This window comes from Leptosomus discolor, chromosome 2, assembly GCF_034619465.1.
Source record: "Leptosomus discolor isolate bLepDis1 chromosome 2, bLepDis1.hap2, whole genome shotgun sequence".
In the NCBI taxonomy this organism is placed as follows: Eukaryota; Metazoa; Chordata; class Aves; order Leptosomiformes; family Leptosomidae; genus Leptosomus; species Leptosomus discolor.
In genome coordinates this window covers 47,359,915-47,376,673 of record NC_141392.1, presented here as the reverse complement: position 1 = coordinate 47,376,673, position 16,759 = coordinate 47,359,915, and the positions used below count along the sequence as shown (strand labels likewise).

General features: G+C 44.7%; 2 protein-coding genes across 2 annotated transcripts in view; one reads left to right on the top strand and one right to left on the bottom strand.

Annotated features, from left to right (window-relative positions):
- WDR27 (WD repeat domain 27) overlaps window positions 1-9,125 on the bottom strand; it is a 68,284-nt gene extending 59,159 nt beyond the window's left edge. The window contains 7 exon segments of the mRNA XM_009960892.2: window positions 619-733; window positions 1,617-1,687; window positions 2,823-2,874; window positions 4,848-4,961; window positions 5,437-5,561; window positions 7,931-8,072; window positions 8,943-9,125. Of these exon segments, the coding sequence (XP_009959194.2) occupies window positions 619-733; window positions 1,617-1,687; window positions 2,823-2,874; window positions 4,848-4,961; window positions 5,437-5,561; window positions 7,931-8,072; window positions 8,943-9,125 (802 nt within the window).
- A 6,609-nt stretch (window positions 9,126-15,734) lies between these two features.
- C2H6orf120 (chromosome 2 C6orf120 homolog) lies at window positions 15,735-16,712 on the top strand. Its single transcript, XM_009959701.2, has one exon. The coding sequence runs from the start codon at window positions 15,799-15,801 to the stop codon at window positions 16,354-16,356; it is 558 nt and encodes a 185-aa protein (XP_009958003.1). The 5' UTR covers window positions 15,735-15,798; the 3' UTR covers window positions 16,357-16,712.
- Window positions 16,713-16,759: the final 47 nt, after the last annotated feature.

Sequence of the window (16,759 nt, the reverse complement as noted above, 5' to 3'; positions counted from 1 at the left end):
CTGCCCTTAGGAGGATGGCAACTCACTCCAGCTAGTGTGCAGGTAATCTGAATCCCTCATTTGGGAACATGGAATCACCTTACTGAGGTTACCAGTGCAATCTTTAAAGACCTATAAGTGCTCTGTGTTATACTACGAGAAATACCACAGCCAGAGAAATATCTTATCATGGAGGCACTGGTACGGGTTAAAAAAAAAAAAATAATAAAAAATAAAGAAATTCCTAGAAGCTTCAACGGTAATTGAGAAATGGTACTGCACTTAGACAATGGATCAGTTTTTAGGCACTGATTCTGTTCTTGCTGAAGCCTTAGGCAATGAATTCAAGAAAAACCAAATACTTAATAGTTCACATCATACAATATTTTATAAGCAGATGCATTGGCCAAGATTTTATTACAGGCGTGCATGCATAATTCTTTCCAGATATGCCAAATAATTCTTTCTAGATATGCCAATACCCAACTTCATATCAGCTTCAGTAAGAATTCCATGCCACAGTCTGAGACTCATAACTCTATTGCTTACAACAAATTCTCATGGTATAAAAAGCACACAATCAGTAGCCAATAACAACTAGAATATACCATAAACAGCATTCTAGAAGCACTGTACTACCTGTTTCTTTTCCAGATTTCTGCACTTTATTACAGAACTTCTCTTGCTCTTTCTTTAAGTTGATATGTGCTACGCAACGGTAGTTATGATCACTGATTAAACTGAAGATCCGAAGCTGCAAGAAAAAGAAAAAGCAATTGCAATAACCTTTTGTCACTAAACATAAAGCTTACATGAATACAAACTAAAGGTCCGATATTTAAAACTATTGATGTAACTAATGAATTTTTGTATCTGGAATCCCACCTTGGACCAGAAATTCAATCCTATGCATTTCTAAGATTATCAAAAGATATATTCAACATCAGCAAAAGCAGCTATTATCAATCTGAACTACACATTTAGTTCCCACATATTTATGTCTTTGAAAAAAAAATCCTCATAAACTATTTCACACAATTGAAAGTCACAGGTAACCTGCATGTAATTGCTCACTGAGTCATGTATATGAATTTCATTAATACCTTTCTCTTTTTACACACCACTATAGTTACATCTTTAATTTTCTTCACAATTCACTGAACAGTGACACTGAAGGAAAACAGATGGAAAATTTCATGTAAATACATTCTTCACATTAAATTAAAGAGGAGGTGAAATGCATATTCACATTTTAATTACAATTTCAATATGCTGAAATCACAGTCTCTTCCATTCATTGTCAGGTGTTTCATTCCTTAGCCAAAATAGGAGAATCCTATTTTTCACCTTTTTTGTTTTAAAACAGATATACTTATAGCCTCTCAGTGTATTCTTCTTATATAATCACTGATTGTGCTCTTAAAAACTTTCCTGGTTTTCAGGAAAAAGTTTCCATTTTGTAATAGAGGTCTTTATCCAATATATGGTTTATGCTCAAAGCATTGAATTATGCGTACTAAAATAACTGTTGTTACTAAAATAACATGTATGCAGATTGTGAAGCATATTATAGATTGATACATTAATAATAGTTGACTGTTTTGACATAGAGACTTAGTTTAATGGGTAGTTCTTACCTGTCCCTCAGCACATCCAGTGATAATCTGTTTGTTTTCTTCATCAATTAGAAGACTTAGCAAAGGAAATGCTGCTCCAAAAAAAGATAAAATTATTTCAGAGTAGACACAATTCAGATATGTAATGAAAATACACGACTCAAAATTGAATCCTCCTATTCATAAAGACAGGTGAAAAAAACCTTACTTCAATTTTTACGGTTGCACAATGTGTTGTGTGCCTTAGCTTTTGTGTTGCTAAGGGCTTTCCGTTTGCAGGTCTACCTGCCTTTCACCCAAGCTCCCACGGCAGTGGTTTTCTGTACCCTTTTACCCAAGCTGCTGTGGCATCGTTTTCAGAGTCCCTGTGGCAGTCGTTTTCCCTTGTTGTTCCCATGCTGTTATTCTCATAGCCTTGCACCTGCAAACCCTGATAATGTGATTAAGCCATGTTTTCAAGGGAAGCAATTGCCACAGGCAACCACAGGGGGGATCACCCCTTCTTCCTCTCCTTTCCTACCATGTGGTTTTAGCTTTTGGTTTACATGAGGTCACCCAATAATACGGATGCACAAAGCTTAACAACCAATCTCCACGCAGCTCATACCCTCAAAGTGTGCTCCAGGCACCACTAACAGCACCACACGCAGGAATGATCAAAGGAGTTTGAGCAGGTCCTGTTGAAAACTATATGGTTCACGTAGGAAAAGTGCTGTTGGAGGAGGGGTCCCTGATTTACTGGAGACAATGTCTGCCCTCCTCCTCTCCTTTTGCTCTCATCTTTTCACGAAAGTAGCTTTCACCTTTAAAGGCAATACAGGCCATCAGCTGCAGACACTGCTAATAAATCTACATATGGTCTAGTATCTCCTTCCATGTCATATGTAAAACTTGAAAGAAAACAAGCGCATAGTACGCAGACAGTGGAATTGCACCTACAAAACAAGAGAGCTCCATTTCCATCTCAGTAAATGGCAACAGTTACATGCACACCCTGTGCAAAAAGAGCTGTTTATGAAAGTACACAAAAACTAGCTACCCAGAAGTGCACTTTAAAGGAATACACATTTACTACTGGCTTTAAAAGATAACAAGTTTGCTACTACCTAGTCTACTAGAATTATTTTCATTAAATAAAATAAATAATTCTATAATAATTTTATATTATTGTTTAGAGAGAGGATTTTTTTTTCTACAAAAAAAGTATGTATCAAAAAGAAAACCTACCCGTTAATATTCCTGAGCGATATATTAACTGGCCGGTAGAATAGTTCCACACCTTTAAGAAAAAAAAAAGTAAAGATAGACATCTACTTAGATCTTTAAGGAAACACAAACTTCAACGGCCATCATGTGGTGAAAAGAGAGAAATGCAGCCGTCGAAAGTCATGCAATATAGTAAGGATTTTTTTCATCATTTTTTTTCTAACTATGTAGGGCTTTGTTTAATTGGTAAGTATCCATAGTGAGAAAGATGAAACTCACCTGGTATGGCTATGCAAAGTAATTAGAAGTACTTATTATCATCTTTGCTTAGGTTGATCTTTTAGTGACTTAAGCTAAATTAATGAACAAGATGTACACAGAACTGGTTCTAGATTTCACACATGGAGCTCGCATAATTTCAGAATTTTCATATTGGGCTCTGGGATAAGAGGTCATTATTAATAACAATGATACTTATTATGATCTATAGACCCACATATAAGTCAACTTTTATTATTCACACGACTGTTTCTAAGTGATGCATTCTATGCTTAATAGTTGATTAAGAAAGCTAAATAAAACAAAATTTTTCCTCTCATGTTGTTACTTCTACGAGCCTTCATCTCCACAAGTACTTCCACTAATTTATTACAGCTATCACAGCTGGGATTGAAAAAAACCACAGCCAGAGTCCCTGCTTTCTGAACATAGCTATGAGCCTTTATTTAGCTCCCAAGCTTTTCTCTCTGTTCATGTTTGATTTCTCTCTGAATGTAAACACCATTCTTCCAAGAAGCTGTTTCCTAATATCTTGTTTCACAAATTTATCTGAAAAGATTCTCATCCGTTTCACTTCTCTAGCCAAGTAAAAGGGCTAGGGAAGCATAAGGGTTTGGACACTGCAAGTTCTGGAATCACAGGAGCCAACTAACCTAGAATCCAGCACGGCTGCTCTCAGGGAATTACCTTCAGGAGCAGGCAGAGAAAATAAAACTTGAAGGCTGACTTACTAAATTATTTGAGAGACTTGCAAACTGTTTTCATTTGATTGCCATTTTAGTCTCAACATTTATCAAGGTTAAAAAAACACCCAACAAAATTTATTCATTAGGATTTCATATAATTTATCAAATCTTAATTAAATTAATGTGAAGAAGCACATAGATCTTTTCCTTCAGGCATTTTTACTTTGCTTTAATTTCTTAGATCAGGATAAACATAAATAAGAAACAATCAATCAGAAAGTCAGAATTATTAGTATTTCTAAAATTCCAATTCAATCTTTGCATTTTTTTTTGTCCAAGACCATGACAAAAATCAAAATCACATTTCCTCCAGAACAGAGAGTTACATAAAAATTAGATTTAGGAAAAAAAATTAATAAATCAACCTTTGATATAGAAAACTTTAATTTTACTTTAGCTTGTAGAGCCAAATGTGGGGCTATGTTTAGAATCATATAGAGGACATTCAGTAGTAGACTAAACTGCATTTAATTAAGTTACCCACCCCAGTATCTCCTAAAAGATACACCTGCATTCACTCAGGCTCCTTGTCGCCTCATACTGTCTAAGTTGTCTTCAGTTATCATCATGTACAGCAGCAGCAATCCATGGTGTCATCATATAAAATGTTGTCTGGCAAAAAATCCTGCCAGTATGCAATAACCCAAACCAATATTCCCAAACGGGAAAATTCCAATCAGTGTCAGCAGACTCAAAGTGAAATGCTCTCATTCAGTTCAGCATAGCTGAAACATTTCAGCTACAGCCAAGCTGATCCAAATTTGATCCAGATGCTAATAATCACCAAAGTTAACACTTCACTGTGGACAGTTTTGAATATATAAAACCTGCATTGCTCTTTTAAAAAAAGAGTAATTTTTACAATAATTTCCCAAGCAACTCTAAGAACAATGTCCTGATCTCTATGAAGTCAAAGATGGTTTTTGCTTAATCTTCAGAAAATATTTAAAGGGAAAAAAAGACTACTTTGCATATTCATTACATTATATTTTTTTAAAGTGCAGCTCTACAATTTCCTTGCCTTAAAGGTTCTATCTTCTGACAGGGATATAAGCACACTTTTCTCCCATGTGCAAAACTCAGCAGCAGTCACTGGAGCCAGGTGGCCATCCAATTCAGCCAATATAGCTTCATCCTGTGATTAGTCAAGTCAAAATAAAAACAGATTATATTTCAGACTAAAAGTGACAATTAGTTAAAAGTTTTAATAATTAATAATTGTTGCTAAAAATTGTCAGATTTGGATTCAAAATATTAAGTCAATAAGATTTTTCTTATTTAAACTGCAGCCCTGTATATCATCCTGCTGGCAAAACCACTACACATTACATTTGCATTCAGAATGAATGAAACGGGTAATTTTTCAGATGTGCTCAGAATTTCTTCTTCTTCTATGTTATTAGGGTAGTGTTTCATTTCAACGTTTTTGATCTAGTCTTTTATCTGTTATATGATGCATTATCAAGCGTTAGTTCATTCTTATTTTCACCTACATGAGAAAAAATGAATGCTGTTGCTTAATTATACTGACATTTCTGTATCATGATTTTGTCTGAAAGAGAATAAGTTAAAGAACTACCAGCACTGTGGTACAAAGAATGGTATCTTACCTTTGCACTTAACATGTAGATCCGATTTCCAGCACATACTGCCACTTGTTGATCATCCGGACTAAATCTTACATGAAGCACCATTCCCAAAAGAGTTCCTATAACAATTCCTCGAGGTGTTAACCCTGCAGCAATTTTATTGTTAATCAGATTCAATGAAATATAAAACTCTGTTGCAGAAAGATTCTTAGAAACTTTGCATGGCAGTTATCTAACCACGGAGCTACCCCAGCTTCTGTCAGGAAGGTGTACAGAACAACCCACAGTTTAATTATACCAGGCTATTGGAAAGCAAAGCACAGAGCTATGCATCAGCAGGATTCCTCCATCTGCTTTGTTGCCTAGACATGAGCTGGTACTCTGCGAGATACTAATAATAAGTGTGCCCATCAAATCATACTTCCATCAAAGACTGCCAGGGACAGGATTTTTGGGGTAGCACGATGAGCCCAACAAATCCAGTAATGCCACATTCATTTTGGAGGTAAGAAATCCTGACTGAAGTCCAACAAAGCAGGGGTCTGAAAAATACTTCTTCCAGGAGAGTATCCCAGCCACTCAGATATCAAGCAAGGGGAACTTTCCTTCTCTTGGTTTTAATTCTTCTGTGAGAAAGGGCTGAAAGAGGACATACACCACTAAACATCACTACAGAGTTGGTTGATAAGGCTAGCTTTGAGAACAGGCTCATGTTTTGTGCCTCTTTTCATGATTTCTGTCTGGTCATCTCACTGGCTCAAGCAGGCTGGTTACTGCAGATCCCTTTTTTTTATGATGCTACCTTTAACGATGTCAGGAGGTTTTGAACATCTCATTAAATTTCAGGATTTCATAGGCAAAAATTAACTAGGATATAGGCACAACTATAATTGTCTTTTCCTAAGTTTCGTCCTAGATGCTGTGGAGTGTTTCTACAATACAAGATATGCCACGATGGAGAGATGGATCACACAAAGGACTTCTTAACTACCTTGACATAGTTGATAAGAATACGGTCAGAGAAAACATGCCAAGACTGTGCAAAGCACAGTTTGGGAGAGAAAGACTATACAGCATCTGCTGGACAGCCTGTAGATACAGAGAAAAAGAGAAAGAAAAAAATGCAGCATCAGAGAATCTGGCTCTCAAATGTCTTTGTATTAAAACTACACATACTCTTTATCTGTCTTCTACTAACTCTCTATTCCTTACTTCCATTTTTGCTTCCTCCAAATTCATAGTCCCATTTTATGCCTACTCCCTGAAGCATTTTGTGACTGTTATTCTGACATGGATTAAAATGTAATAATGACATTTATTATAAAAGCACTTAAATTGTTCACCTTTCTTTATAAAATTAATTTTCATAATATGTTGATTTGCAAATTCAACGTGAAGTAGAGTACAAGAGACAACTCCCACACATTAAACCATAGGCAAATCTCTAACTACTGGTAACAAGGAGGAAATTTTTAATAGTGTTGGACAATGCCATGTGACAATATTGACACCAAAGGGGACTCTTAACACCTCTCAAGCATTATGCCGTAACAATGTATTTTGGACAGAGTGCCATTGGGACTCCAGTGAGTTGTGATTCTGGGGGTCTTGCTCTCTTTTTTTCTCTTTCGTTGTTCCTCTACTTTCCAATTGATTCAAGCTTGAAGAGAGATTAGCACAGCTCCCTAGAATCTAACTCCAACGGTTGAGGCTCCAAACCAAGATGGTGGTGAGGATACTAGAACTTCTGCTTTATGTTATGCCATCATAACTCTTTCACTCCTGCACTCTCCTCCCAAATCAGATACTCACATTGCTCCCACATACACTTGACAACAAGTGTTCCAGACACAGGCAGGAGAGGCAGGATTGGATAAAGCAGGATGTAAAACACTAGTTCTACAGCTATTCCAGAAAAGATAGCATTTGGTTTAGTTACGCAGTGGTGCTAGGATTAAGTATTCCTGTCCATTTTGTTCCAGAGTGGTAGAACTTAACTGCCCTGACAGTGCTCCTCGGCGTGTCCCTGGGGTTGGTAGCACCCATCTGCTCCCACACAGCACCTCGCGCAGCTCCCAGGGCCGCCCCTGGCCCCTGGCCCAGCACAGCACCGGCCGCGGGGCTGCACCCCAGGGCAGGTGGCCCAGTGGGTGCCAGGGAGTGCAATAGTTGGCAGCGTGGGGTCTCCTGCAAAGGTATGATGGCCAGACCGGCTGGGCTACTGGCCTAACTCAGCTTGGCATTGCCGAGGAAGAGCAACAGGGAAATAAAGCACTATTTGTCATCGTTAGGGCTGCTGCACCTGAGTGGCTAATGCGTGCTACTCAGAAATAACAACTTTTTTATAGATGTGGTAGTGGAAGAAAAGAAGGTGTTGGGCGGTTGTCTTTAAGGTGGCCATTGCTCAGTGACTGGCTGCGCATTGGTCTGCTTGTAGGAGGAGGTGAGTGACTGCCTTTGCAATGCTTCTTTTTCATATATATAATATGTACCTGCTATATAAACAATACTCTACCTTCTTGCACCTTCTGTGTGCATTCATCAAGGTTCCACACTATCACACATTCAAGAGAAGCAGAGCAGACAAGAAGTGGATTGATTTTACTTCCAAATGACAGCGCAGAAATTGAGTAATGATGTCCTGACAAACGCAAAGGCTGACAAACGTAGATAAAGCAGAGCTAAATGAGTCACTTCAAACTAAGATTGTGAACAATACAAAATTACAAATAGATAATGTACATGCAATTAACAGAACAATAATTTGTCTTTATTGTTTCAAAATCACTTAACTACAATGTAGCTGTACTGGGTTTGGCTGGGATGGAGTTAACTTTCTTCATAGCAGCTTGCAAGTACTTTGGATCTTGTGACGAAAATAGTGTTGACAACACAGCAATGTTTTGGTGGTTGCCAAACACTGCTTGCACAGCATTCTCTTTTTCCCACTCTGTCCCAGACCCCCAACCCAAGCAAAGAGGCTGGGGTTGCACAAGAGACTGGGAGGGGGCACAGCCAGAACAGCCGACCCAAACAGGCACAGGCATATTCCCTACCATGATGTTGTGCTCGGCAATAAAGCTAGGGTGTGGAATGAAGAAGGTGTTGAGAGGCTGAGGAGTTGTCTTCTAAGGTGGCTGTTGCTCAAAGCTTGTATGGGGATTGGTCTGCCTGTAGGAGGTGGTGAGCCATTGCCTTTGTATCACTCCTTTTTTTCCTCTTTCCTTCACTCGTTACACTAGCCTTACCCATTACTTCTTTTGCCCATCCAGTTCTCTCCCCCACCCCACTGGGAAGGAGTGAGCAGGAAACTGGGTGGCAGTTTAGCTGCCAGCCAGGGTCAACCACCCCACAACAGTTTATATTATTCTCATCGCAGTAACAAAGCTTATAGCAAATGCTAGTATTTTCCCAGCATTAAAGTGAAACCTGACAGTCCGGCACTACCCTCAAATATTTTGTTTGTATCTTCCCTATAAGTCCTCTTCTGAAATTGCAGCCTACAAAGGGACATATTCCGGCTTTACCTGAGCGGTCGCTGTGTCCCAGACGCATAACTCATTTCGGTTCAAAGGGAAAGCACAGTGACGGTGCCTACATGCCAGCTGAACAAGGGACTCTGACAGTTTGGACTTAAACAAGCGTTTTTCGCAAACAACGTCGTCACTGCAGCTTCCTCCAGAAGAACGACGGTCCCCGTCAGTTTCCATCCCACGGCTGAAAAAAGGCCCCGCGGCGGAGCACCGCGGGCGGCCGGCTTCGCCTCACCGGCCGCGCCCCTACCGCCCGCCAGCGCGGGGCTCCCAGGGCCGCGCAGACCGCCGCGGGGCACCCCGGCGCGGGGAGGCAGAGGGCTCCGCCCGCCCCCGCGCCCGCCTCTGCGCCCGCAGGACCGGACGACGCGGTCGCCGCCCTACCGCGCCCCACAGCCCGGCACCGCCGCCTCCCTCCACCGTCCGTAACCAGGGCAGCGGCGGGGCCGAGCGGGACAACCCTCCCTCGCCCGCGGAGCGGCCGCTCGCCTGGGCAACGGCCGAAACGCCAGCCTAACGGCGCTGTTTTTTCTCCGAAATATGGCGGCGTCGCCGAGGGGCGTGTAGGCTCCGCAGCCGTACCCGGGGCTGCGCAAGGAGCAGCGCGGCCAGCAGGCCGAGGGAGGCGGTTCTCCCCTCAGCTCCGCTCGCGTGGGGCCCCACCTGGAGCGCTGCATCCAGCTCTGGGGCCTCCAGCACAGGAAAGGCACGGACCTGCTCGAGGGCGTCCAGAGGAGGGCCACGGACAGCTCTGCTATGAGGACAGGCTGAGGGACTTGGGGTTGTTCAGCCCGGAGAAGAGAAGGTTCCAGGGAGACCTTATAGCGGCTTCTGGGGGCCTATAAGAAAGATGGAGAGAGACTTTTTACCAAGGCCTGCCACTGCAGGACAAAGGGCAACGGTGTCAAACTGAAAGAGAGGAGATTTAGATGAGCTATTAGGAAGAAATTCTTCACTGTGAGGGTAGTGAGGCAGTGGAACAGGTTGCCCAGAGGAGCTGTGGCTGCCCCATCCCTGCCAGTGTCCAAGGCTGGGTTGGATGGGGCTTTGAGCAACCTGGTCTGGTGAAAGGTGTCCCTGCCCAGGATGATCTGTAAGGTCCCTTCCAACCCAAACCGTTCTGTGGTTCTATGATGCATTTGGCACAGCGTGGACCAGCCCACGACAGTGCATGGAGCAGCATCACTGAGAAGAAAAACAAACCTCTTGCTCTCAACAAATTTGTGGACGATGCCAAATTGGAAGGAGCAGTCACCACAGTGGCGGGCAGGGCTGTCAGTCAGAGGGACTCATCAGGCAGGAGAAACAAGCTGATGAGAATCTCATGGAGTCCAACAAGAGTAAGTACAGGGTCCCTCATCTGGCACAGAGTAACCCCATGCAAGAGGACAGGCTGGAGGATGGCTGGCTGGGGAGCAGCTCCACAGAAAAGGATCTGGAAATCCTGCTGTATGAGCCAGCACTGCACCCTTGCCCCAGAGGTGGCCAACTGCATCCTGGGCTGTATTAGTACTAGTAGTCAGCAGATCCCGGGAGTGATTCTTCTCCTCTATTTGGCACTTTTAAGACCACATCTGTGGTACTGTGTCCAGTTTGGGGGTTGTTGGTACAAGAATATCGACATACTGGAGTGAGTCCAGTAGAGGGTAACCAAGATGGTCAGGGGGCTGGAGAAGGTGATGTATGGGGAGAGGCCAAGAACTGAGCCTCTTCAGCCTGGAGAAGAGACAGCTGAGACCTTATCTTTGCCTGCAACTACCTAATTGGAGGATACAGGGAAGATGGAGCTAGACTCTTCTCAAAGGCACACAGTGATAAGACAAGCTGGAACCTGGAAAAATCCAGTTAGATGTCAGGATTTTAATTTTTTTTTTTTTTAAACACCGTGAGGGTGGTTGAATACTAGAACTACTTTCTGAAGACAGGTTGTGGATCTCTGTCCCTGGAGTTGTCCAGCAGTCAACTGGACATGGCCTGGAGCAACCTGATTTAGTTAGACCTGTTTTGAACAGGAAGTTGGACTGGAGGAGTCTGGAGGTCCTTTTCAACATGTTATGATTCTGTGATCAAGTTGTTGTTCTGTGATCGAGCTTTTAATCTGCACCAATTTAAATCATTTTGATGGACTTCAATCTGTGGACTCAATATCCACCTCCACTGCAGTTCAAACAGACACTTTCTACAGGAATGTTTTTCTTATGCCTGTCTGTAATTAACACTACTGGCATTTTTTCCCCCGTATGAGCATCTAATATATATTACAGATGACAACACAGTCTCCTTGTGTTAGTTTTGCCTGGAGAAAGCACCAGCCCAAATTCTGTTTCATGTGTCCTTGTGAGTTTGCATAAAGCCACTGTGCTGAGCACCAGCTGCATGGAGGTAACTCAATGACACTTCACATTTCTTTTCTAAACTGAAACTTATTTTCTAAACTGTGACTCATGGCTGAGAATACCAGAAAAAAAATTTATTGTAACATGCTGATGACAATTTTCATGAGTGATAACAGTCATGAATGTGTTATGTCAGTTTAGTCATCAGTAAAGAAAGATAAATGCTGATACAGAAAAAAGGTGTTGTTCAGACAGGCAGACAACCCCTAGGAGTAAAGAACTTGTTCTGAAACATGCGATGTCTTTGTTTGTGACCATTCCTAGGCAGTTTAGTACACTTTTTTTCCAGTTCTTTTCACTGTAGCTTATTTTCATCTTTCGATGTTTATAGCTACAAAACTTTCCACTACCTACTGTCCATAACAATTGGGAACTAGTGTAAGTCCAAGTAAGTATCGGAGACTGTGGACTGATTTCTCGACTGATCAAACAGGAGCTGGAACACCAACTCCTTTCCTGCAGCCGGATCCTGAGCTAGTAAAGCCAATCCGATGGAGACCAGTTCAGACAGGTGAGGACCACCGCTGCTTTTTGCCGTTCCAAGAGGTGCTGTTGCTTCTACTTATCCAGTAACGTGACAAGAAGCAGATTTCTGCCCTGTTGGGACAAGGTGGCAGTTGCATGGGAACACTGGTGACATGTAAGTGTGCAGTGAGAAATGTGTCTCACACCACACGCCCACGAAACACACCTCCTGGCCATGTCCTCTTTTGGTGCCACGCAATGCTAGAACACCTTGGTTCGAGCATGTGCCCACAGCCTGGGCATCCATCCACCTGTTGCAAATGGAGCTGACAGCCACGTGACAAAAAAAGATGACTGTTATAATTTTAGGTAAATAGCAGTTTCTTATCATACATGCTTTTGTGTCCAATAGTATATTTCTATTGGTCTCAACATCCAATCATTGTAAGATCAACTTTTAATAATGACATTATCAGCTTTAATATTTTAATATGTCTTAAGCAGTTGATAAGCCGGTTTATAAGATTGAAATTTTAATAGTAATAAAGCTCAAATTTAACAGAATCCAAATTTGGCAGGTTTGTGCAGCCTGTTTGTTTGAGGTAGGAATGAGCAGAATTACATGGGTTTTATGAAATTAGAGAGCTTTGAAGACAGAGCATTAGCTCATTCTGTTGATACAGGCCCTCGGGGTACACTCAAAGATTCTCTTGAATCTCCCAGCACACAATACACTCCATGCAGGTTTTTTCAATCCTTTGGTCTTGCTTACAATTTTAAAGAGCTCAGTAAAGTTAAGGTAGCTGCTGAAATCAACGGGTATGCAAAGCAATGAATTTTTTTTATTTTTCTTCTTGACATTGTGTTTTCCTGTTCTGTGATCTTAGGTCAACTTTATGCTGATAGCCACGTAAACTGTCACTAACTGTTGAACGGCAGCCTATCCTCCACAAGTGTATTACATCCAATTTCAGTGCAAAGAAAATTAGATTCCTCTAATTTTAGGATTTCATTGTGAAAAACGCTTAGCACATTGTAGAAAAACCTACATATTCAGTCACTCAATGCCTCACCATCCTCCTCGAATGCATCGTCCTTAACTCGGGATGTACAGCTAAGCAAATCCTACTTCACTGGACTTACAGGTGTCTGGTGCTCCGAAGCCCTGCTCCCCCCCCCCCCCCCCCAGCACACCCTCACACAGCAAAGCTCTCCCCTTGCCCGCCCACAGTCAAGGCAGCTCCTGAAGGCCAGGGTGACCGCTGCCCTGACAGGACACAGGGACCAGCGCAGGCCTGGCTGCTCCCAGGCAAAGCTCCCCCCACGCCCCGCCCCAGCCGACCCCGCCTGCAGCATTGACCCTCCAAAGGCCGGCGCCCTTCCCCAGGGGGACCCCACCGCGGGCGCAACCCCCCCCCCCCCCCCGCTCCCAACGGCCCTCACGGGCTCCGCGAGCACGGCCACTGCACGCAACGGCCGCAAGAGCCGCGCTCCCAGCCCGCCCAGCCCGAGCGGCTCACAGCCGCGGCCGCCCGCCGGGCCGGGGGAAGGCCAGTCCCCCGGGGCTGGGCCCCTCCGACAGCACAGCGGACGCCCCCACCGTGGCGGGTAGCCCAGCCCCCGGAGCCCAGGCCTCCCCAGCGACGCCCCCAGGCCGGGGACGCGCCGGCCCGAGGCCCGGAGCGCTGCGGGGGCCCCCGCAGGCAGCCGGAGCGGCGCGTCCGGAGGGTTCGGCGTTGCCGTGACGACGGCCCCGCCCCCGCCTCCCGCTCTCGCGATAGCTGGGCGGGCGGAGGCGGGGGCACGGCTGGAGGCTCGCGCGCCGCCCGGCGCCTTGGAGGGGGACGGGCAGGGGCGGGGCGGCGGCGGCGGAGCTCGGCGGTAACGGTGGTGAGTGGCGCGCACCGCGCGGGGCTGCGAGGGGGGCGGCGCGGAGGCCTCTCCCACCCCCCCGCCGCTGCTGGCCGGGCTCGGCGGGGCACCGCCGGTTCGGCTCCCGGGGCGCGCCGGGGGAGCGGCGCGGCGCCGTGCCCTACCCTGCTCTGCTCTGCCTGCCGGCCGGCTCCTCAAGAGCGGCCTCCTCCGTCGCCGCGCTGCCCCCGGGCCCGCCTCAGCCCGCCCCGGGGAGGGCCTTGCTTGCGGCGCCCCGGCCTCGCTGCGCTGCCGCACGTCCGCGAAGCCTGGCGCTCCGCCTCGCCGTGGCCTCGCCGCTGCCGGAGCCCCGCGGCGGGTCGGAGGTGAGCCGCGGCCCGGCCCTCGGTCGGCGGGGTGACGCCGGAACGGCCGCGGTACCCGTCGGGGCCGCCCGCCGCGCCGCCTGTCGTGCCCGGGGCGGGCAGCAGAGTCGCTCGGCGCCCCTCGGAGCCGGCCGTCGCCTCCAGCGGGAAGGCGGGAGTTGGCAGGGGCGGGCTCCGGCGGCTCTGTCCAAGGTCTCCCGAAGTCGCCTCTCCTTCCCAGTGCTGTTCCAGCGCCAGGACGCTCTCGTCTGTCCCCGGGTAACTTAATTATTTTCTGCTCAGTTGTGGCGCTCTTCCTGCTCCTCCGCTCGGGTGTTTCATCACCACTTGGATTTAAAAGCGGCAGAATCAGTCCCCTGGTACAGGGAGCCATAAGGCAGAAGACGGAGCTCTTTCTGTCACCGTCGATGGTGTTTTGTCAGTCTGGCAGGCTCTGCGAGTGCTGTGCTTCCCCCTTTTCTGCTGTCTTTGCAGAACTGTGGCCTTGCAGGATAGAGGCCTCCGGGGCAGAACACTTGGAGCTGCAGAAATATTTATACTTTTTTTTTTTTTCTCTAGATCTGTTTAACGGTAAAACCTGTAAGGTTTGAGTGACAGCTCAGTGGAAGTGATGCAGTTTGTTTTGAGGGTAGCAGGGCACAGAACAACTTCCTGGTAGCTTTCATGTTTAAGGTAACTATTGAACTTATGGAAGGAACAAGGGAGTGAGAATCTTTCTCTTAAACATGGAAGTGCATATACTTGTGGCTCCTGTACCTGACTCTCATTTGCACGTCAAATTCAGTCAGCTGTGTGCTTTGGAAGCCTCAGCAAAGGTTGGATCTTGCTTCTTTGTACGCACACACTTAGTGCAACTGTTGAAGGGACAGGGGTGCTGCAGGCATGCCCAGGCTGCCTGGCTGGGAGCGTGCAACAAGGAGGGGAAGGGTACAAGAGCCTTAATCTTGCAGCAGTCCTTTCCACCTCCCCCTCGCCCCGGTAACTTCAGCCTTCTGCTTTGTAAGCAAGTGCTGTGAAGAGCTGAGTGAGCATTTGTATGGTAACAAAATGTTCAGGAAAGTAAATGCTGCTTTTTTTTTTTTTTCCCAGGGAAAATACGCAAAGTTTAGTCCTAGAAACAATCCACACATCATAAATGAATGTATTAGCTCACTAAATAATTTGGGTTTATTCCTAACTCCGTTCCCAGTGCAAGTCAGAATGCATGCTGCTTGACAGATTTGCACCTTTGCTGTCTTCTGAAGTTAAGATGAGAGGACGGGAGAACAAATAGGATGCCGTAAATAGCTGACACAAAGTTAAGCTTCTTCGAGCATGCAAAAGCCTTCTTTTTTAACTGGTTTGGGTTTTTTGAGGCTAAAATCATTATTTGGTTTCATCTTTTCTGCATGTATGTCAAATTGGGCATGTATGTGGGTAGAATGAAACTAAAGTCTCTGTGTCAGCTCTGGATGAAAGAACACACGCTTGATTAATTTCTGTTTAACTTCTTTAAGAAATTCAAGCCATTTTAATCCTGCAGAGCTCTGAATCTTGGCAATGGTTTTTGTTACTATTAAAAAAGTAAATGAACGTACTTAATTGAATTGAAGTTTCTTAACTTCATATGGACTAGAGGGGACTTATAAAAATTACTAAATTTTTTTTTAAAAAAAAGGGATTTCTTCCAAGAATGGAATATACTAAAATCTGGTTTTTATTCACAAGGTAGTTGCACAGGACACAGGAAGAGTCTGAATAGAACTTCAGACCATGGCAGCACGCTGGAGAAGAATCCTGATAATATTTGTGGCAGCTCAAGTACTGTTTGTGGTAAATACCTTTGAGGAAGAGGATGTACCTGAAGAATGGATTCTTCTTCATGTTGTTCAAGGGCAGATTGGAGCAGGAAACTACAGCTATTTGAGACTAAATCATGAGGGAAAGATAGTCCTTCAGATGCGGAGTTTAAAAGGTGATGCAGACTTGTACGTATCTGATATGACGCTTCACCCCAGCTTTGACGAGTACGAGTTACAGTCTGTGACTTGTGGCCAAGATGTCGTCCACGTGCCCGCACACTTCCGCCGCCCCGTGGGAATCGGGATTTACGGTCACCCCTCCCACCTGGAGAGCGAGTTTGAAATGAAGGTCTACTACGATCGGACAGTTGTACAGTATCCGTTTGGCGAGGCTTCTTACAACCCCGAGGAGATGGAGGCGAACCAGAAATACTCACAGTCTACAGAAGATGAATCTCAGGATGAGGAGTCTGTTTTCTGGACTATACTTATCGGAATCTTGAAATTAATACTTGAAATTCTTTTTTAAATTGATACACACTGGACTAAGTCACACTTCAGCCTGTGAAATTGAACACGAATGACTTGCCGTAATATTTAATACTCTTTGTTATGTTTTCTGAAGAGATATTCAGGTTAGATTTCCTAAACCAGAAAGGAAGTGGGGGGAAAAAGCCATATTTAATTTTATATTGTAAATCCTCCCCTACGTGTAAAATGAGTGGCGAGAACAGTATTCGCAGTGTTCTTCAGAGATCAGGGGTTAAAAATGAATGTACAGATGGGATCTTGTTAAATTCACTTTAAACAGGTGCTTAGGAAAATCAACTTCAATTCAGTATTTTCTATGTTTTTTTATAAAGTGAAATAAACTGCTGCACTTCACTGCCCCCTCTCAATTTAAAGCATATTTAAAAATCAAATCTGCTTCT

Excerpts from the sequence above, each read along its gene's own strand:
- C2H6orf120 (XM_009959701.2), top strand. The coding sequence starts at position 15,799 with ATGGCAGCACGCTGGAGAAGAATCCTGATAATATTTGTGGCAGCTCAA.